Here is a 23362-nt window from a genome sequence, read left to right as displayed (position 1 = left end):
TCTTGGATTAAAAAAAAAAACAAAACCCAAAAAATCTCATACCACTCAAATAGGAAATTTTTATGCTAGCACAAAAACTTACCAAAGGAAACATTTCACTGGCACCAGTCTCACCCTCATCCTTTGCCACCACTGAGCCTTTGCCCATTCCATCTGGAAGGGGCAGCTTGACCACACTGGACTGAGTTGACTGTTTTGCCATCACCACTCTTACAGAACCTGACAGTCTTAACAATCTTGAAGTACCAAATGTCAGGAGCTGTCGCCTTCGGGTCTTTTTCCTTTACTGGTTTTAAGCCTTTTACAATTAAATTAACCACTTTGATAAATATGCACGTCTCTAAACACATAGGCATGTATGTGCTTAAGTTAGTTTAAGCTATTTTAAGCTTGTCAGGGTTCAGAATGGGTAAAGAGTTCATGCTAGTTCTGCAGTCCTTTGCAACAGCAATAAAAAAACTCCCCCCAGCCAGAACTGTCCTTGTTTCTCCTGTCCTTTTTTCATTTCCTCTCGTCTGCACGGAAGCAGAAAGATTCTGTAGTAGTGTCTTGACTATCTTGAGTCCCTCCTCACTCATGTTTTATCCCAAGTGGAACTGTTGTTACTACTTCTCAATCCTGCTAAATGACAGCAATTTTCTGTTAAAATAAAAAAATTGTAAAAAAGAATTTACCTTGCTAGTGCATGCTGAATGCAGAGCAGATAAAGACTGAGCTACAGCATTGTGAAGATAATCTTTCTGCTCAAATGCTGGGGCCCTGCTCCACTACCTGATCTTCTGGTGATCATGTTCTTTGAACCTGTTTGCTCCACTGAAACAACCCCTTGTGTTTCATAGCTCTGAAAGGCTTGTTTTGGCTGGGGGTGTTCCTCTCCGATGGAATAGAAAAATTCATGAAACCGTGTGTAAGGAGGAGATTGTGCTACAGGAAAATAATTTCCTTATTAGCTGCAGTTCCAGCCTCAGCCAATGAGCCTTCTTTAAGTCCTTTTGGTTTGTGCTCTGACTGATCTCTGAGGCCATGCAGCCCCTGAATGTTCCTGAGTTTAGTGATTTCATGCTGCTCCTTTGTTCCAGTCAGCTCTTTGTTGCCTCCTGGAGCTGGCTGATCTGCCACGCTAGGGGAGATGGTCATTGCAGCCAGTCACCTGCTGATGAAGCAGGGGAGAAGCCCTGGTCTACCCATGGTCCCAAAGATCCCAGCTGAGAGTTTCTCACTGAGGTACCAGCAGGGTTGACCTGACAGGGGCTGGCCTGGGCCAGAACAGATGTATAGGCCATGTTTTCTGGTGGCTTTTGTCCAGAGACTTATCCCCCTCAAAAGTGAAGGGAACAAGGCATAAACAGAGCAGTTGGATACTGACAATTTTGAAAAACAAACCCTCCTCCATTCTCTCAGCTGATTAGAAGCAGAAATGATAGCTTGTTAAAAGCCCTGTGATAAACTGTCCATAAATGCAAGGTTTCAGTTTCTTAGCCCTTCCAGACAGAATGTGACTTCCTTGAAACACAACTGATAATTGACACACTGGGGGGGGGGGAGAAAAAAGGCAACAATACAAACCTTTCCTTGTCTCACCTGAGGTGCAGAGTCCTGACTCCTGCTACAGACCAGCATTAGTAATTTGCTGGTTTTCCCTTCTGTCTTTAGCAGCAGCTGCTCCTCTCACTGCATGCTCGCACAGTAGGTGTCAGGTGAAGGTGTGAAGTCCAGGAGATTGGCCTGCTAAATCCCACGACAGTATGCCTGAGTTAGCATTTGTATTTCTGGTGTTCCTGCATGCATGGACTTGTTTCTCTCCAAGATTTAACTTTGTTTCTGTTGCTGCCTTTAATAAAGGAATAGTTTCAGCCAGGTATGACCTTGGCCTTTGCTAACTGGGTGTTACGGAGCGAAGGTACTGCCAGGGAAAAGTGACACATACAAGTGTTCCTAGTTTCAGTATCACACCCAGGTGTGATAAACTTCATAGTGTGAAGTTCAGACTTGCCTAAGCAAGTGCCTCCAGTGTGATTCACCTCCTAGAAACAACTCCCTGAGCTGGAGTTTCTTCATGCAAAAGTCCTTTATATAGGCATGTGCCTATACTCATCCTTCTAGATAAAATGCAGGGACTGAATACTTTAAATTCAGCTCAGTGATCAGTGCATGCTTTTGGATCCTCTTGGCATGGAAGGGATTTAGACTTTATGTGGATAGAAACAAAATGGTCCTGAAAGGCAAGTCAGCACTGCTGGGAAAAGGAAGGTCAGAGCACCAAACACCCAGGACAGCGACGAACGGCCACAGTGGATTTCTTGGTTCCTTGTACAATGCTTTCAGACAGCAATGGAAAGCAGGGTGTGAATGCAAAGGAACCATATTTTAACCTCTGCCTGTTTCTGATTCCTATATATTCTCAGTCCAGTTGTAATAGTCTCAGATAAATTATAAAGATAACAAACTCAATGCAAAAATAAATGAGTATATTATATACCTAAAAAGACATGTTTTAAATTATTAAATGTAGTATAATATTGATGTACTGTACTAAATGTAATGTATACTATAAATAGATCATGTATAATACACCATGTATCTATATAAAGATGAGAAAAATAAACTAACGAAAATAGCCTCACTCCAGTCCCACAGTCCCCAGGTTTTTTGAGCCAGAACTGTGCATCCAACAATGTCACACCTCCTTACCAAAATCAGAAAGGGTAAAAGCATGGGTAAGCCTTCCTCCCATGGACCTGTACTTCCTCATAGTTTCTTTGAGCTGCATCTCTAATCCTGTGTTCAATTTTGGACCCCTCACTGCAAGAAAGACTTTGAGGGCTTGGCCCATGGGTTCTGCTCTCCTCCTCCTCCCAAACCCACAATATCTGCAGTAAGACCCGGTACAGCCCGAGCTAGAGGCCCCACAGCACCCCAGTGCACATAGAGGGTAGGAGGCGAGAGGTGCCACTGTCCCAGGCACAGCCAGGGGAAGGGAGGGCAGGCTTGCAGTCTAAGAGGCAGGGACAAGTTTGCTTTCCTCTAAGACTCTCAAAAACCCATCGGAGGCTCCCCCAATACGGGCAACCCCAAACAATGTAGGAACAACACATCTGCAAAGCAAATATTCACTCCCTCAAAGGCCTAATTCTCCTAAGACTCTGCCGGTCTCTGCACAGCCCCTGCAAACAGCAGCGTCTGCTGCTGAACTGATTCCCACTATTTTATATAGAGCTCAGTCTTTGTAAGCACTCCCAAGCCAGAGGAGGGGCGGAGAGAGGCTGCTGCTGCCCTCTGAAGGCATCACCGGCTCTGCGAGTCAATCAGCTAATCACGACAATTAGTCAGGAAAAAAAGAAAAAAGATGACAGAGGTCCAGATCTTGAACAATTTCCTCTCCACACTGTAAACCCCAGGCAAAGGAGGACAGATATGTTGATACAGACAAACAGTGGATGAGATTAAGCATTGGGTAAAGCCAAAGAAATAAGCTTTTGAAAATGGGCTTTTTGTTTGTTTGCCTGACAAGCGTGGGTGTCTTGCTCACACCAGCTCATACACTTCAATAAGGTAGGAGGAGGCTCGTGGCAAACGCTCTTAGGGCTCATTTACTGCAGCATTTACCTTGATTTCAAAGAGCAGGACTTTTTAAAACTATAGGACATTCTTTGACAGGGCATGACTAGATGGTGGTAGCTACTTCTCCCTGAAGTTGTTAGGGAAACTTTCCTGTCTGACCATCCAGGAGCCACTCTGGCAGTCACAGTCCCACCACGTGAGCTGGGACCGAAGCCCCTTTACAGTGGGTGGCTCCAGTGACCCCATGGGTGTCCCACTTGGCTCCCTGCACACTCCACACTCACACAGTCAGACAGGGTTTCCTTACCAGCTCAGCCCTGGGCTTCCCACGTAGAGTGGGGAGTGTGACTGCCAGAGCAGCTCCTGGATGGTCAGACAGGAAAGGTTCCTTAACACAGTGCTGTTGAGGATGAGCCACTGAATTTAACCAGGACTATGGATCCAGTGGGCAACATCTCTCCAGTCTGCCGCAGGGCTTTCAGGGAAGAGAGATGTCTAACATTAAAGAGCCAGAAGAGAGACTGATGACATTCAGTGACAGGCTGAATGGAAGAGCTCAGAGGAGCTCCATCTGCACTACTAAATGCAGTGATGCTCAGCACATAATCACCATCCACCACTGTCTTCTGAAAAAACAACAGAATGGGGGAAAATCACAAGAAATCCTCTGCACTCACTCAAACTTGTAATGGACAGTGGTTTTGAATCTCTGAGATTCAAAGTCCCAAAATGCAAATTGTACTCCTCTCCCACAAAAAAAAAAAAAAAAAAAAAAAAAAAAAAAAAAAAAATTAGAACAGAGTGTTTTCTGTAGATGTAGTGCATATACCACTTAAGAGGCACTTTTCACATACACTGTCAGTTCCCTCCTGCAGAACAGCCTCTCCCACCCTCTCATCTCTTCCATCCAACCACACAGCAAACACACAATCCATCGGCCCGAGACATGCCTGAGGAAAGACGGGTCCAGCACTTGTCATAGTGAAGCCATGAGACAGACATACAGGGGACAAGGGTGAACAAGTTTCTACTCCAAGAACCATTGATACATTAGTCAATAAGCCTTTAGTGTGAAGAGGACTAAAAACCCCCAGTGGAAAAGAGGGCTGGCTTAACAGTGATGAGTATAAATCAGTCTCAGAGGCCTGCAGGGCAGGTGATTTATGGCACAGAGTCTGTGGTTTCTTACTGACATTTAATATAAATAAATTCTGTCACTTTCTAGGTAGTCCTGTTGCAGTACTGACTTGAACCCTGAGCATCTTGTAACTGGTCTGCCTGCTCTTTAAGATGCCCAAGCAATTCTCACAGAATTCACTCTTTCGGGTTTAAAAAAAAAAATAAATAAAAATAAATTCAGTTATTTTAGCAACCTAAAATAATTGCTCCTGTGTGTGAGCCAGTGCAGCCATCTTCATATATTTCAAGGTCAGAAAGAATGATTCTTTGACTCCAACCTATTTTCCAGTGTAACAGAGGTAGTTACTGCACAGTCCATAATAATTATGCCAAAAGAATTACCAACTAGTTCTTGGCATAAGTGGGAATTAGCTTTGAACCCCAATGAGAGACACTTCAAACAGCAACTCCCTGAATATTCTTGCAATTCACAACTGCTGAAAATCTGCTCTGTACTGTGGCAGGAGTTTAGGGTAGGTGGAACCCTTCAAGCCATTGTCTTTTTGTTTAAGGAGTTTACTTTCCTTTTGCTTATTGCAGCCTGGTGATCAAACTATAATTAAGCTGCTACCTTCTGTTACACCAATTATTCAGGTGAAGATTAATCTAGTCAGCTCTTTCCTTTACCTGCATGTATCTGTTCTTCACTGCTCTCTCCCATACAGGCGAGTCTCCTACACACATGCCCATATTTGTGGCCCCAAGAGTGTGCTGGCCATGCATAGCAAGCAACTATTGATAAATAATGACCATTTTCAGTTCACTTACTTATGCACTGGAGTTGTCACTTCTTTTCATCACTTGGTTTGGAGAAATGCACCCCAAACTACTCAAACATCTGAGCTGCCATTCCTTGTGTACTTAGGACAGCTTTCACAAGACCTGGACAAGTGCTTGGGGCAGGATTAGCCCCCCAGAAGGGATGAGCTTATGCACAGGAGAGATGTAAACTGGCACAGCAATCATCCAGCACTTGCTCTCCCAGGTGGATATAACAAACAAGGGTACTCCAGGTATCTTCAGATGAAAGTAATGAACAAAGGGCAGCCAATTCTTGGGTGGCAAGTGGCAGCTATTTTACAGCATGCAATTTTGAGCACCATGTTGGTGAGAATAAGCTGTACTTGTGCTGCTAATTTGCTTTAAAAACTGCTACCTCTGTTTTAAAGCTTTTGTTTATGTAGCTGAGTGCTTGGTGCCCTTACCTGAGGCTGTTGGGATAGCAAGGGGAAGAGAAAGCACTCTCCAAATGTGTGGACAAGCAAGAATATCCCCTTTAACCTATTGTTGTCCTGCCAGATCCACCTTCCATATTTGCAGTATGAATAGGATGACTAATTACCTCCTCTTTGCTCAGGGAAATACCAAATACCCCGCTTTTCACACTTTTAACTAACAGGAAAATTTGCCGTGACTTCCCTGCAGAGTATGTTGACTGTGGGCTGAATTTCCAGCTCACATACCCCTGGGAAAATCCCTGGGCACTGCTGGCAATCCATGCCAGGGTGGGTCTTGCTTTCTCACCTGCTTTCCTGAGTGGGAAGCGGTGCTGGCTCTGTGCAGACCTGTCCAAGTCGGGAAGGGGCAGCCAGGGAGCACAGCAGCCTGGCCTCTTTCCGGAGCTTAGACACCCACCTGGTGGCTTTGTCTAATGCACACCTTTCCTTCAGGGTGAGGAAGGTGCACTCTGCCAGGCCCAGGAGTCCTGCTGCTGGCATGGGGAAGGAGCCAGGATGGGAAGGAACAGGGAATCCAGTTAGGGAAGTTTGCTACTCTGAGTCTACAGCAGAATTAAGGAGTTCTCAAAAGTAAGAACACTATAAATACCACAATATGTCTCTCATTAGACCTGCAGTTTCTCCTCTCTGGGACACACAGGCTGCCTCTAAGAGCCAAATATCTTCCATCTGCTGACTCAATGGCAAGTGCCAAAAGGCCATTCCTTCCAGGTGAACCCATTGCCATTTGGACTTAAAAAGAAAGGGCAATCCAAACCCTGCAGTGTGCACCCTGCTGCCATCAGTGCCAGCAGCAAGATCTACTGCAAATCTTCTAATTGAAAAAAAGACAAAACAAAAAACCAAACCAAAACTGAGTTGCTGCCCACCAGACTGGGGCCAGAAGCAGCTCTGCTTTCTGGCAAGAAAAATGTGCTTGCCTGTGGGGAGTATCAGGAAAAAGACCAGTGGTACTAAGAATAGCTTTCTGCTAAGGCCTCATCAGTAAGTTTATGACAGAATTGCATGGGCACAGAATAAATCACTTACCTTAAGAAGGAGACAGGGTAAAAAGGGAAGACAGATTCAGTGTGATGAGAAGTGACTCAGTCTAGGTCATTATCGAAGTAGAAGGTAACAGACTTTAGGAGGTGGTGAGAGAAATTCCTTCTTCCCATTCTGACAGCTCCTCCAGGAGGTTTTCTCAAGTTGGTGACCATGAGGGTAGAAAAGAACCACCCTGTGGCCCTGTCACAGCTGTGTGACATGGTGAGCAACACCATGCAACCCCAAACCAGACCCCCGTATCCAAAATGCAAGTGTTTCTCATGCTGCAGCTCTGGCACAGGGACAGTCTCTGCTTGCAGGGGACTGGAAGCTTCCTCAGCAGAGAGCAGCCACTCAAGCACTGCCCCTCAGAGCTGCTCCCAGGGCCCTTCCAGGCCAGCCCCACGCCGCCACCATGGCACAGCTTTCCAGCCACCTTCAGGTTCACCCAGCCTGTAAAAGAAATGCACTTGCAGAGGCTTGTGCAACCTCAGTGGCTGTAAATGTGGTGGTCACGACCATACACTCAGTGTGGTTTACAGAACAAGTTGTGTTTACTTCACTTTACAAAGTAAGGCCACCAGCTTTAATTCTCCTTAAAAACAAAACAATGGAGGAAGTGCACGATTCAGAGGGCTTGGTGCAAATTTTTGCAAAGTAACAGATACAAAACCAAAATAATTAAAATCATACATATGTGTAAAACAAAAGAAATTCAAGTTAAAACCAGGACTAACTCCTATTAGCCCTAGAGATGATCCAAGAATATGTCAGGAAATAAATAAATCATTCTAGTTTTCACCATAAAAGAGGGTGCTGCTCTCTAATCGAAATGGTTTGGGTATTTACAGAAGGCAAATAGGTTACAGGGGGAACAAAAAGAAGAAAAGCATTCATAGGAGTGAACTGAAATGCTGCAGGGTGACCCCCTCCCCACACACCTCAGTGTGAGTAAGAGAAGGCTTTAAATCATGGCAAGGGGCCAAAGAAATTAACTGAGCAGGACACCATCATCTGCCCCACACTGGAGAGACTGTGCCAGGGTAAGACCAGGATGGCTTGGCTGCCACCACAGAGATTCTGCAGCTCCACCACAATCCATGGCTGCCCTGGGGCAGACGACAGTAAGTTGGCCTGGCCAGTCCAATTTGTGAACAGGAGAGCAATTTATCCTACAATCCATCTGAAAGGAACGCTGCTTAAAGGCACATTTTCCTGGCCTCTTCTGGACTGTGGATGCTCTGAGGAAGAGGAGGCAGCCAGCACAACTGAACCTCTTTTCCTGACATGGAAAGCACAGCTTGTGATCCAAACACTGGGCCTTTCCCAAAAGGCCACGAGCTCAGGTGATGGCATGGAAAACAAGGCTCTTCCAAGTGTCTCTTTCAACATTTGCAAACCACAGTAGACAAAGCAACACCCTCATTTATCAAGGCAGCGTGGCTTGTGCTCATAGCTGGTATTTCTGATGCTTTGTTGCCAAATAATAATCTGCTTTCCTTTTCCTGCACGTGCTACTAAGGCCAAATCCTGGCAGGCCAGAGCTGTACTTTCAGTACCACCAGTGTAGCAGAAGATGTTTGATGCCCAACAGAAGCAGGGCAAATTCTACAGTTAATGTCATAGCATGCAGAAAAATAAAAATCCCAAAGGCTCATCCTAACCTTCTGTTTCCTTGTCAAGACATATTTATTTACAGTCAGTACCACTAGGAGTAGATTCAAGTGGTAGTTGTCCATATTTTTAATGGGATTTGACATCTAAGGCAGCATTACAGTTCACCTCTAAGATTATAATTACACTTGCAAATCTGCTTAGCAAGACATCAGCAGAGTATTCCAGGGGACAGCTCAAACAGATTGGATCTGTTCCCACAGGAGCAGCATTGGAGTACCAAGTGATGCTACAAAGCAGACACTGCAGGCTGCAGTGCCTGACACACACCTGCAGACTGGACCCACTCCTAATCTTCACAATAAAAACAAAACCAAAGACTGCAAAGAGCCCTCACTTTATCTAAAAAGCAATACTGCACTGAGTCATATACCACTGGAGGTCAGGAGCACTTCATGAATACACTGAGACAGGACTCCTTTCCACACCCCGCTGATTATTCCTCCTCTCAAGAAATCTGCAAGTGCTAAAAGTACCAGGGCAGGCCCAGGATGAGATCCTGATCATCACCTCCTGGTCCAGAGTCACGATGGCCCAGTGCTGAGAAGCACCTTTACACCTCACACACAAATGGAGCATCTCCTTCACATTTGATTTTCTCTTTCATCATACCCCTATCACCACTGGCATTTTGAGAGCAAATTGATGGCAAATGGCAAGATGCTCAATATTCTAATTTGCACTCACTTTATACACCCAGCCATCCTTTGCACCCAATTTATACCTGAACCCCCAAGATATGACTGGAACCAAATAAAGTACATATGAAGTACTCAGCTCAGACTCCACATATACTCTGTTCTCTTCAGGTCTGGGAAAAAAGTAAGTCTGATTTGGACTTTTCATCCATGCCCACGAGAAGAAAAAAGTGAAGGATCTCTTTCTCTCACCTCAGCAGATCTTTCTGCAGGATGCAAATGGTTTCATCCCTGAGTTCAACTTTAAAAGAGAAATGAAGTGCTCAGCATTCACCACACTAGCACCAGAAGCAAAGAGAGCATTGAGCACAAAGGTCTCCACTGCAGGGACAAAGGGAAAAGGAGAAGCACAACTGGAAAAGATGGAGAAAAGCAGAAAGAACCCAATTTGTATCATACCAAAGAAAAGGAAGGAAATCTGATGCCAGAAGGTTTATACTAGTAGAGGGAGAAAGCTTACAGAAGGCAGACTGTGCTGTTCAACAGCAAAACCTTTGCAGTCCTCAGTGGTCATTTGGGAGCAGCCTGGTACCTCCATCAACAATGACCCCAGACTGGTTAAAAAACGTATCTAGAGAGCATTTCTCAGCCATAAGAACCCTCGAGGCCATTTCAATGACGTGAGCAAAATTCCTATTTTTCTCTTTTTTTCCCAGCAGGGATGAGACAGCACTTTGTCCAGCTTAGTGCGTACAGTTCTCCAGCGCTCAGGCAGACTCCTTCTAGCTGACAGAGGTGCAGTTCAGCTCGGCAGGGTCCTGCCTGCTGGCTGCTGCCACGACTCCCTCGGGGCCGTCAGCAATGCTGGGCTCGCTGGAGCACTGCCTGTGGCTGAAGCAGCTGGGCTGCAGCAGGAGGCATTTGTCAGGAGTGTCCGATTCCTCGATGACCATTCCCGTGTGCATCATGGAGGCCATGGCCAGGAGCTGGATGTCCGAGTGAGCGTTGGCAACCGTGTGGCGACGGATGCTTCCACATTTCTCCAGGTAAGCCTCGCCCTCCTGCTCTGTCAGTGGGGTCAAGGCCTTAGGGCGGGATCTGGAGTACCGTCTCTCTGGAAGAGAAAAAGGAAGTGGGAATGGTCAACAGCACACAAACAAAGCATTGCCCACACTGCTGGGCTGGCCTCGGGGAACTGAGAGAATTCAGTGTGCAGCTGCAGCAGGTCACACCTCATTACCACTGGAAAACAGTCAGGAGCTCACTAGTTCATACTGCTAGGTGTTGGGAAAGGAGATCTGCCTCTGCCACAGCAAGGAGAGACCTCCCATCCTGCCTGTGAGAGAAGTGAGCCAAAAAGTCACCAGAGCAGCCAAGGGACTCTCTTTAGCATCCTGGTGTTCTCCTCTTTTATCAAGGGGTGCAAACTGAGTAGGTACTCTCACATGCAGGTTCACTAAAATGAGTGCCACTAAAGTGACACAAGTCTCCAAAAAAAAACATTCAGGGGGGATTTGAATTGCCATCCCTTTCTCTGAAAAACTTCTCTCAGGAAGTGCCATTAGCTGTTGTCAATGTGAAATTCCTGATGCTTACATCGCGCTGTCTTTCCATCTGCCTAGGAAAAGGCCATTCTGTTGGCATTATCCCACTGTATTTTTTAAAGATCATGCCACAAAAAGAACATTTCATCCACTCTGCAAAATGTCTGTTTTGGAGGCTGGACAGAGAAAACACCTAACAGTGCACAGGAACAGTCCACAACAAAAGGGGAAAAGGGGCACGAGGGAAAGGCAGTGACACAGAATGGATGGGTGTGAGCTGTACGGTCTGCCCAGAAAAAACATTAAGGGGGGTGAAAAATGCCTGGTCTGAAGCACAGACCCAAGGCACAGTCCCCAGCCCAGTATCATGAAGCACATTTCAATTCTGAAAGCTTGAAGAGAGGCAGGGGTCAGAGTTAGTGCCGTGGCTCACTGTAATCCCCCGCAGCAGGCTGGATCAGGCACTGCTACTGCTCCCCTGCTGGCTTGCAGCCCCTGCAATGTTGGACACCTCCTGTGTCTCTTTGTTTCTCACAAACTTCACTGAAGTGCAGGCTCTGTATAAAGTCAGAAGCCTTTACACCATATAAAAGTCTTCCAACCAAGACTGCAGAGCGTAAGAGAGAGAGAAACAAAATGCAAAGCAAAGTACTCATCACTGAGGGTTATCAGAGTTTTGGAAGCTTGTACCACGAAGAAAAGCAGAAAAATTCTGTATTGTTGCAGGGAGGTGAGCAGCCAACACTTCACCCTGCTACTGCCAGTAATACATCAATTCAAAATGGTTCATTCCATGCTTAAGAGTATGCAAAAATCACTTCAGAGGCTGGTAACAGCAAATATACTCTTCAGGTTTCACCTGCAGCTCAAGCCACAGCAAACTGTAAAGTTAAAGGGCATTGGGATCTGACTCTTCAGAAAATAAATTAGGTGAAATTAGGCTAAACTCTCAACATGCATTTATTGCTCTACTTTTCCCCCTTTACTTTTTTGGCTACAAAAGACAGTCTCTTAAGGGAGTTGTCATGCATAGTTTAACTAGACATTTTATTTCTATTTTGGTGCCTTGTGACCAAGAATATAAACTGGGAAGAGTTTTTCTGGGACGTTTTTGCAAGCAACCTCAGATCAGCAGTGATGTGTGGATGTTTTATCTTCTCTCCTGCCCCCAATATAAATCCTGTTTCTTAGCCAGCTGGATTCCTTTGGCATACTCCATCCTTACCACACAGGTTATGGCTAATTTACACAGGCAAAGCAAGAAGGGTGCTAACAGAAGAGCAGGTGGGAATGCTGCCATCTGCAATTCCCCTCTGTGAGCAGTCCTGTCCCCTTTCACACCCCTCTCACTTTAAATCAACTTAAGATAGAGCAGCCTTGCAGGCTGAAGTCTTATGTGTACTAACAGCTGGGATCAGACACCTTCAGTCACATTTCTCAACACTCATTTACCCTGAAGGCTCCAGTCCAGAGGGCAGTTTGGCCTCCACAGCAGCTGTGCAGAATGCAAGCACACCCAAAGCCCAGCAGTGCACTTCCCAAAAGCTACTACGGGGAACCTACTGAGCTTCATCATCACTACAGGCTACCCAGTGAGAGAAGAAACTAGTTCTGAGAAAGCAAAAAGGTGAATGAAAGAGGGAGAGAGGAAGAGAAAGAAGTCTGATTTCAAGCGAAAAGAAGGAAAAGAAGCCACCTCCACAGCAGCCCTTTGAAAATGCCATGATTATTTGCAGGGAAGTGCTTCTTTTGCAGTCCACGTCTTGTACTGCAAATACAAGTTCCTCCTTCCCTCATGCTCAGCACAGGGTAGAGCAGGGGCAAAAGGCCACCTTGGAAATATACACAAATAAATGACGGCTAAAATCAAAGTAAATTCAATTATTTTAAGGCATATAAACTTTACAAGGCCAGTTTGTGTAGTTTTCTTTTTTTTTTAATGGCACAAATGCCTCATTCAGCTGGCAGAAATCCAGCATGACTAGAAACTTCAGTCCAGGTCAGGCAGCTAACTTTCAAAGTATCCCAGCAGCATGCAGATGTCCATAAACAGCAAAGCTATCAGATTTGTCAAAGTCCAACTTTTATAGGGGATTTTGGTCTAGACTGAGTCTCAGGATTAGATGTGCAAATCCACGCTGAGCTGTGCAACCATGTTCACTTGCACAGAAGATACCTGATTGCCCAGCAACCACAAGAACAAAAATCCTGAGCCACAGTTTTCCTAAAGCAATGCCATGAGTTTATTACAGGCAGAGACTGTCAGAGTTTGTCAGTATGTTCTTCTACCACAAGACCATCTTTTCCCATATGCTGCTGAAGTGTAGTACAAGAAAAGTGGGTCTCCAGCTTGCTACAATTTTGCATCAAAGCAAAGGGTAAAGCTTATAAAAACAGAGGGAGACTAGAGCTTTCTTCACTTGTTCTATTTAAATCTCCTTGACTACCAAATCAGTAACCCTATGCCCATTAGCTAGCCAATCTCTTCTATCTGGCCACATGTGTAAGCAGAGGTCCTGGGTCATGCATAAGGAAGTTTCCCAGAGTAAGCATGCTCTTCCTAGAGTGAGGTGCCCGTTCTCTCACCTAGACATGTTTATCCATACTTTAAACACAGAATTTTGAGGGTTTTTTAATAGAATCCTCAGATGGAAGGAAGACTTCACGCAAAATCCCTGTCATCCCTCAGAATTAATATGCAACAGTTGTGCTTTTGCAAAGGCTGGTTTGTGCAGCAGCTGCAAGCAGGCTAGCAAGCAGGGACAGAGAACAGGCAGCAAAGGACCAGGTACAGTGTCTCACTGTGGTGAAAGCAGCACACCAGGCACGGACCCAGGGGTTTTAAAATCCAGTCCATCTCCAGAGAGAGGGGAGATTCTGGGGGGGTGGTATGTGTGTGCGGTGATGGGGCACTCATAGTTCACTAGGTCATGGAAAAGAAAAAGCCTGTCACAAAAACAGACATTCAGAAACATTAATCAGGACCTTCTCAGGGGTGTTTTAGCCTTTGTTTTCTGTCTCTCACAGAGTCATGCACTGTTTCCTTTTCTAGCACAAATGCTTCCCATTACCCAACCTGTGTACCCCAATAATAGCTTCAGTACAATGTGCATGTCTTACCAAGCAAGCAGGTGCTACCAGAGGAGCTGTGATCCTCACACAAACCTAAGAATGGTGATACCACCTGCTTGACCAGTTCTTCCAGCTGTAGGTAGCCCTCAGTGGGGCCAGTAGGCTCATGGACACTCTGAAAATCAAACACAAGAAGTCAACATTACCCTTAAAAGGTTCTTGAGTAAAGCCTGGGGTCTGTCAATTCTCTCTACACTGGAATATCCCAACTGTATCAGTAAAGCTTTTGGAGCTGATGGAGGTTTGGGTGCCTTTCAGGTCAAGCTCCTTGTTCAAGTCACGGTCACACCCTATGGACATTGAGCAGACAGTTCTTTTTTCTAAGCAAGTGATGGGAAGGTACAAGGTGCACCCAGCTGAGGATGTGCACAGTGTACTACAGCAGTGTAATTTATACTGGGGCAGTTCTAGCAGAACACATCTCTTTGTAGAAAAGCCTTAACGCACCTTGGGCAAAGCACTGCTCTTTTCCTAGGCAGGACTGCAGGCAAAGCACCCTCTGTGGTTCAGCTTACAGCTGTGAAGATGGCAGATAACACCAACCAATTTAACAGTAATTTAGAAACCGTTCAGACTTAACTTCCTGCAAAGCCTCAACAAGCTTTTTTCCTCAAATGTATTACTTTGAGATCCTCTTTGCTCGCAAGATTCTCGTATTAAAAAAATATTTCAGGGAAATTGAGTATCACCTGCTGTTCCAATCTGGGTCACTGGAACATCAGAACTCATACAGAACTTCCAGCTTAGCCACTTTGCAATTCTGGTTGTGCTTCAGAAAGTTTCATTCTCAGACACTCATTATATTGGAGAAGAAATAAAAGCCACCAGGCTGTGTGGAGGGAAAGGATGCCACCCAGAGGGACTCCGGCAGGCTTGAGAGCTGGGCCTGTGCAAACCTCATGATAATCAATAAGGTCAAATGAAAGGTCCTACATGTGGTTCAGAGGAAGGCTGGATGGGACTCTTGAGAAACCTGGTCTAGTGGAAGGTGTCCCTGCCCATGGCAGGGAGGTTGGAACTAGATGATCTTTAGGATCCCTTCCAACCCAAACCATTCTATGATTCTATCAACCCGAACATGTAATATGGCATTTTTCAGGACTGTCAGGCTGGGCAATACTAAAAAAACCCCAAAACCAGCTGTATTTGGCATGCTTGGAAAGTATTCTGTTGAGATCTGGATAAAGAGGGTAGTTACCACAGATGCTCTGGATCTCTTGGGAGAGGCCTTTGAAAGATGGCCTCTCATTTTGCCTGCTCCCAAAAGGTATTCCTCCTCTAATGGGCACTACTCAGCATCCCAGCCAGCCAAGGAGTTGGTGTCAAGCAGCCAGAAGCCACAGTTCATTCAAATTCCATTATCTGCTGTGATAGAGGTTTGCCCTGTCCTTGCAAAGCTGAGAAATCAGGAAAACTAGGGCACAAAGAGGCATTCAGACAAGTTAGAAGATGAAAATTTGTGGGAAAAAAAAGAGTCCTGAGACTGTTCCTAGATGGGGAGGAGAAGTACCAAAAAAATACAAAAACTCAGCTCTTTCAAGGCAACGTCTTTTACCTGTTCCCAGGAAAGCTCAGGGCATCCACATTCAGCTCCCATTTTAACACTGACCACTGCCAAATAAGCACACACCACATCCTCTACCCTCCCCACTTTCCCTCCAGTGTTTGTAGGAGTTCATTGAGGTCAAGATACCCAACTGGAGTCAGAGGAAGAAGAGCAGAGGCTCCCCACCTGCAGAATTAACAGCATCTGGACAATGGAAGCTGGAAGCTTTGTCTGGACCAGGGGAAGGATTTCTTCCAACTTTACTTTTAGCAAGACCAAGTCTCTGAAGCCAAGGAGAGCAATCTGACGGATAGTCAACTCCTGACCCTAAAGAAACAAAGAAGGCAAAATCCAAGTGTACATAAAGGGATGTGTGAGCAACACACCAACACATGGGCACACAGACAGGAGGGTCTATTCTGCCCATTGCTGAGGTGGCAAAACACCCCCTGGTCATTCATTTTGAGGATTCATGATACTCTTCAATTTCCTCCCTCTTAGTCTCACACAAATTCTGAAATGGCATCGCCTCATCTGTGGCACCACACGGTTTGGAGTGAAGCCAGAAATGCGCCTGTAGTTCACCAAATGACTGTGTATGTATTCATAAAACCCACTTGCCATCCAGTTTGTTCACAAAAGTAGCTTGTGCTTCTGGCACTTGGAGCTGAGAAACCAAAGCAGGTTTGGTAGGGAACGAAGTTATTACAGAATATTTCTTAACTAAACCTACCTCTGTTCTATATTGTACCCTCTTTTTGCTCAACATCTGCACTTTAGACTTTGTTGATATGACAAAAATCTACAAGTTAGTCCATTACAGATTTTAGGATTCAGGCTGGAGCAAAGCTAGCAAGACTGATTGAACCAAACATCACTTTAAAAAGCACCAGCTTTAATATCCTCTGCAAGGCATTCCATGTCCTCCCAGATACTATTTTACATCAACAACACAAGTGAGCAGGCTTAACAGATGATATTTCTCAGCATATTTAAACACAGTCTAACTCCATTTGGCATGCTGGTGTTACCACCTTTCCCTCCTGCTGTGTTTAATGTCTGCACGACTTTCTCTTGCCCCCCTGCAACTCAATAGCAGAAATTTTCTTCCCAGCCCTGCTCAGCACTTTCCAGCCTGAAAAGTTTGCCTTGTTCTTCTCAGTATGTTAATCTCTGCCCCATGGTCTGCTTGGGAATCATTTTATGATCTCCATAATACACTCAACATAGCAAATATTTAGCTCGAAGGAATTAACAGCAGTTAATCATCAATTCATAACAGGTTGCATGTCATAATTAACAGCATTACCAATATGTAAATATGAATTAAAACCAATACTCTGAAGGGCTGCTTGGCCATAATAAAAGCAGTTTGCTGTTTTAAAATATCACTGTGTAAGAAAAAAAGGTGTAGGAAAGACTGGTACCTATCTTGGAACTGTATTTCAGCAGCTGCAAACTTTTTATTTATATCACGCAGTTTAGTCCCATTAACTTCATACCCCGTTTCAAAATGCAAACATGTTTCTGTGCCAAGCAAAACAAGATTTGCTATTCTTTTTTCCACACCAATAGTCACAGCAACAGCTGCAACTATACGAAAGCCAGTGACCTGTTTACACAGCTTCCCTCTGTACAGCAGTTTAACCAACTTGGCTGCTTAAAGGTCATATTTCTGCAACAGCTATGAGCCTTGGGGTTAAACTTAGCCGAGATAGGAGGTTAAGTGTGAGTTACTCCTTTGGTAACATACGCTCACACATGTGGCTGAATCAGTTTCATTCTGAATGGGCAGCTGCTGGGATCGCAGAAGAGCACAACTAAATAATCCTGCTCATATTTGCAGGAAAAGATGGGGAATCAAGAACAAACTGACTTTCCTATATACCAGAGCAGTGTACAAAGAATGGCAGCTTGATGGAAAACACTCACTGCATGAGCTCTCCTCACATGTTGTGACAAACTGCATAAATGGTTACATGCAGTTCCCTATTTCTAGGAAAAGCCTAATCTTGTTATTAGGACAGTGGCCTGGCATAAGAGCAATTTCTATTTCTTGCTGCACCAGCAACTCTTTCTGTGGGAGCCTAGAGCAGTTTACTCTGAGTCAAATTCTTGGATGTATTTAGGCAGTTTAATCCATACATTTGCGTAGTACTTAGGTGCCTACAAAGCTTTAAATATCTTGTCTATGTTTCAGTTCCTCATCCAGAAAGTGGCAATACTTCCCATACTTTACAGCTTTGATGATGTATTTTGAGTGACTCAGATACCATGACAAGACAAATACAGCAAAAAAGTTATGCTTTCAAAGAATCTCAACATCCCATAGTCACACTTTCACCACTATAACCAAGTTACTTCCAAAAGCTGTACCCACAGTGCTGTAACTTCTGTCCCACTTCTCATCAGAGACATTTAATAGCAGGGGAGTCGATTTTTCTGCCAAGTGGCAGAATTATTAGCATCAGTGGGTATGACACACAGTCAGCTCAACTATTTCCACAGTACACAGGTATCTGCAGTGCAGACAAAGCCCTGCTTAAATAGGTCACTCCCTCACTGAGAGTTACTTGCAAAAGGAGAGAAAGGGAGGGTATTAGAGTTGCACAGTTTTACCTGTCAGAGACCTACCTTCAAGCATCTGCAGCAAGGAAAGAACAAAAATAAACACAGTAGAAAGGTTAGTGTCTGTCTTTGCAGAAGTCCTTTCTCTTTTAGGAAATGTCAGCTTTAATAGGATTAGAGGAAAAGGGCAAGCTTTGAGCTTTACCTGCTGCCTTTCAAACAATACAAGAGAAAGATAATTTTAAACGGCTCTGGAAATAATGTCTTCCAGAAGAGGCAAAAGTCAAGGGGAGAAGGCTAGCATTTCCAAGAACATCATTCTCCACATGAGGTATATTTTTCTTTTCCTCTGATGGCAAAAAAGCTCAAAATAGGCTAGGGAGGTAATTAGACTGCTCATATGGAAACCCTGACTAAAACTACATTAAAAAATGATACAGCTCAACACTTCTGATGGGATACTCAGCTTTCAAAATACCCAGTGTAAAAAAGGTCTTACATAAAGTCTTCATTCATCCTCTATCCCATAGACTTATATGCCCCTTATTAAAGCTTAAAAAAACCCAACTGAGGATTTCCCAAAGGCACAAATGGGATATAAGCCCTTCAAACGTCATTAGGGTGAGTTAGACACATTTTCTCCTGCTCTAGTCTTCAGATTTATACCTCTAAGACAAGTTGTCATCTGCACCAACAGTCCCAGCTACTTAAAAAAGAAAGAACTATAAATACCAATAGCCCAGAGCTTCAGTCTAGACAAGGCATAGTCCAACAGTTTCAGTGTGCAAGCTTAGCTAAGCTCAGAGAGTAGACCATTAGGAATAAATTCAGTCCAAAACACTGTGCTTGTCCAGTAGATTTTAGCAGTCCTTCTTACAGTTAATACTTGGATAAACTCTACTTCCTCCCAGATTTAGTTTAAAGGCTTTGACATGTATTTAACCACTGGCCAAACAGTGCTGCTGGCAAAGAAGCTTCCACTTGCCATTAGCAGGCATTGCAGTTACATTGCTTCACCTGACTGAACTGTAATTAAGATTACCTGGACTGGGTAGAATATTGCCTGGAGAGTAGGAAGAGTCTCTGTAAAATAGTGATCCCAGATTTCAGACAGGACATCAATGCGATCCTCACCTACGAAAACAGATTGGGAGCAAGAGCTTTAGCAACAGGGACATTAAAAGCAAGTTGGATTTTCCAAGTACTCTCTAATTCCCCAAATAAGAGACTTCACTTTTCCAGTTTCTGCCCAAAACTGGACATTATCCAGCTAAGCTTCCCCTTTAGTGACAGAGACACAAAGCTGTGACCATAAATTGCTCTGTCACTTAGTGCAAAGAAGACAGTTCTGTGCAAAACACGAGACCAATTCCAACAAAAGAGTGAAGCCCCTCTTCAACCAGAGGCTTTAACTCCACAGCACAGGATTGTGCAATTGCACAGCTCACAGTTAACATGCTTGACTAGCAGGGGAGAGGCCACACATGAAAAGCTGAATCTGAAGACCAGCAGGTCACAGCCAACATCTGCTGATCATCCAACATCATCCTGCAACTGAGCCAGGGAGAGCATTTATAAGAGCTGAGCCCCCTCCAGCATCCACTCAGTACCAAGCAGCAGTCAGGTACCTATCAGGAATCCTGACAAAGGCACTAATGACAAATGTGGCCCTTGTGAAGGTTCCCAAACGAAATCCACTTGGGACTACCCCTTACATGACTCCAGTTTGAAAAAATATCGCCACATGTAACTGGGTACTTAAAATGAAGGTAGACTACGTTATGCATCTTGGGATTACCATAACAGAAATACAACTGTGATCAAATTTTATGCTCATAGGTTTGACTTACAGAGCTGTGTACTCCTCAGCATTTGGGCCCAAAACCTCTATTTTTTAGCTACAGGTTTGCAATGTTTATTTCAAGTTTTAGATACATCCCTGGAAATCTCAGGGGCAAATACAGACTCAGGTTTAAAACCACAAGTTTCTGACAAAAGGAGTTTCCGGGATACCTCCCACAAGCCTCAGCTGGAGCTCACAAGCAGTGAAGACTCAAGCAGCAGTAATGGAAGATGGCCACTCAAGACAGGTTTGAAGGCTCAAGGTCACTAAAGGCCCTACATGAGGAACTGGAATACATGTAAAATTGCAACTCAAAGGAGACTTATCTCTCTGTACTGAAGTGCTTTCCTCATCTGCAGACTTCCACACACACTTTCACTGTGCTTGCCCATGGGCTGTGTTGCTTAGGATACAGCCAGAGAGCAGAGAGCCAGCAGGACTACATCCTGCAGACATTTCCCTTAGAGCAGAGAGCCAGCCCACTAACAACCACAGAAAGGTTCAAAGAGATGCTTCACTGTGTCAGGTATGACTCTGGCTTCAAAACTGGAACTGCAGGCAGACAAGAAATTACCCAACACCCCCACAACAGCTACCCTTTATCAGCAACAGCCAAGAGTAAGCGAAAAAGACAACAGGAAACAGATTCATTGAATGTTTAAATTTTTCCCTCCTCTGCCTCCTACCCAGGACTGCAATGCTTTGCTGTGTGGAGACAGAATGAAACGTCAGAGATCACTTCTCCTTCTGAAGGGGAAGCAAGAATGGTTTGTTTCTTCATGAAATTGTAAATCCTGCTGGCACTGAAAGAGATTCTGACAGACTGTATAAAGAAAAATCATGTTAAAGTAACAGGCTGCGATTGAAAAATAGACACACATAAAACATTGCCATGCCCTGCAGCCCTACAGACACTCTGTCTGAGTGCTAGGGCAGTGTAAGTTTTCCAGGAAGACAGAGCTCACCAAGAAGTGTGTACAAGAAATCCTCATTGCTGTGACCACAAGACCTGCAACAAACCCACACATTATAAAAGAAAGGTGCCCGTGAGTAATCTCCTGCAGTGATGCCAGCCTGCACAGGCAAAGTGGCTCCAGTGTCACTTCAAACTAGGGACAGAAAAATGAGGCAGAGAAGGTGTTTTGCTACCTGCCTGGGAAACTTCATCTGACCCAAACTACCTGAGCATCTGCAAAATACTCCTGGGCAGCTCTCAGCTTATTACAGACTCAAACTCAATTTTCCTAATGCCAAAGCAGATACTGGAAGAGTTTTCTATGAATACAGAAACCAAAGCCTCAGGTAAGCTGTGCAGCATTCATTCTGAAGAGCTGGCTGTGGTAGGGCAGGTACCCACATTTTGGAAAAGGCAGGAGTCTGCCCTTTTTCCTCTCTCACAGGGCCAATGCTGAAGAAGCACACACCGAGCAGGAGGCTGGCAACCCCTATCTCCTCTGGGGCCCAAATCCTACAGCCTGCCAGCTGGGTGAAGTCACTTGGTACAGAATGGTGCAGAGGAATCCAGGACCAGCAACGACGTGAGATTATAAGCACCTATTGGTATTTAATGACCCACATACAACACACTGGCGATTAGCAAGAGATCTTCCCTGCAGGCTACAAAACTGGGTCAAACCAAACCGCAGCTTGGTTTTGAATAAAGACGTGCTGGCTTTGCTTGAGCAGTTACTAAATGTGACCAACTCCCTACATGTCCGACACTGAGTGGCCACACCACACTTGCCTTGGTCCACAGGCTCTGCAGCAGTAGTTTGAACAAAACTCCATCTGTGATCAACTTCTTTCCAGAAGGATTTCATTCTCACCCAAAGGACTGGTTTTTTCTTTAAGTTTACACAAAGCTTGATAGTTCAGCTCTCAAAAGCATGACAGAGAAACTAAAATTGTGCTTACATCAAGCTGCCAACCACATTGAGAAATAAAAGCCAGAAGGCAGTTCCAAGCAGTTTTGCAACGGGATCCATGTCCAGACCAGAACTGCTTTGAGCCCAGGTCCAGCTGCCACACAAGACCCACGTTCCTGCTTTTGTGATGCAGTTATGGCTGCTGGGAGCATCGTGGCTCTGTGGCTATTCAAACAGCCCACCCTCTCTTCAGCCTCACAAGGGCTCCTGAGCGGTTGTGTGACACCCTAGGACAGCACCAGAAAGGGCTGTATGCTTTCCAGACATGCAAATCATCTCATCTGACCAAACATCAAAGCACAGCTCCCTTCCAAAACAGGTTTCCTGCTATACTTACCTTCACACAGCTTGACCTTCTCCTCCATAAACAGCAAGCCTTTCGCAAGGAGCTGGTTCTGCCAAGAGAAAAGAGAGACATGCATTTGCCTTTTATTTATTTATAATGAATGTGTAAGAGTACATTTTTGTCAGATGCTACCCACTTTGCATGCATTTATCTTAAGTTTAGTCATGTTGTAGCACCTTCTTCCAGCACTGGTCTCAGTGTGAGTGCTAGACATTCCTTAACCTCATCTTGCTCAGCTAGACATGAAAATGCGACAGACACAGCAGTTGAAACATCTCTCAGAAATGGGAAGAGTCACAGGGAGGGAGTCAAGAAAATAAAATGGCTCTTACTATAACAGTGCAGCCACATAAGCTATATCTCAACTCCAAGATGGAGGTGATCAAAGAGTCAAATGCTATGAAAATGTCCCACTCTTTCTTCTTTTTGCCCTTGCTCATTGCTGGCCTAACTGCACAGTAAGCCAAGTTCAATTCCCTAACATCTACTTCTCTATTCCTACCTACTGTTTTTCCATGAGGCCATTCTTTTTGCATTGAGCTGCTGGATCATCTCAGTATGCAGTGTCAAGCTGCAGAAGAACTGGCAGGACCTGGTCTTTCTACATAAACTTGATTCTCATGGATGAGAGATCAAGGTACCAATATGTCTGTCTGCAGTTCAGGACATCCAAATACCTGATCAGCTTTTGTTCCCACTTCCCCAAACCATGGTGCAAAAACAACACCTATCTTTTTGTTCTTCCAACAGCACTAGGTGAATCACTTATTCTGAAAACTTTTGAGAGTCACCCCAAGACACAGAGAAAGGCAACCACCACATAACACATTATTACTGGGTCCTAAAAGGTACAGAGATCATACTGATAGAGAGTAAGGCCACTGCCTCTCTGAAAGGACTCAGTATCAGGGCAGCCCACAGCAGTCAGAGATAATTCCCTCACTGTTCATCACAGTTTTTGTTTTTAATGGGGAACCAGGTCAAAGTTGCACTTTTGACCCTTCCATCAGCCCAGGAGCAAGGCGCATCTCTTTTCACTCCCAGTGGACACTGCTGTTACCCCACTGCCTGGACAGCACTACGGCCCCCTGATGAGCTGCCATGGTGCATCCTGCCCTGGTGCTCCTGCTCTGGATCATAAA

General features: G+C 44.8%; 1 protein-coding gene across 5 annotated transcripts in view; it reads right to left on the bottom strand.

Moving 5' to 3' along the window:
* Nucleotides 1–7536: 7536 nt before the first annotated feature.
* PRR5L (proline rich 5 like) overlaps nt 7537–23362 on the bottom strand; it is a 41961-nt gene continuing 26135 nt past the window's right edge. For 3 of the 5 annotated variants that reach the window (XM_042038302.1, XM_042038304.1, XM_042038305.1), the window contains exons 5-9: nt 22212–22269; nt 19149–19240; nt 15725–15865; nt 13981–14107; nt 7537–10430 (exon numbers count right to left, since the gene is read on the bottom strand). In XM_042038302.1, coding sequence (XP_041894236.1) covers nt 10099–10430; nt 13981–14107; nt 15725–15865; nt 19149–19240; nt 22212–22269 — 750 coding nt within the window. In that variant the 3' untranslated portion in view covers nt 7537–10098. Of the gene's footprint in view, nt 10431–13980; nt 14108–15724; nt 15866–18172; nt 18183–19148; nt 19241–22211; nt 22270–23362 lie in introns of all 5 variants that reach the window. The other 2 variants (XM_042038306.1, XM_042038307.1) reach the window with 2 other exon arrangements.

This window comes from Corvus kubaryi, unplaced genomic scaffold, assembly GCF_017639235.1.
Source record: "Corvus kubaryi isolate FWS band 111438036 unplaced genomic scaffold, C.kubaryi_AGA036_p1.0 37392, whole genome shotgun sequence".
Lineage (NCBI taxonomy): Eukaryota > Metazoa > Chordata > Aves > Passeriformes > Corvidae > Corvus > Corvus kubaryi.
This window is presented reverse-complemented; position numbering and strand designations above follow the sequence as displayed.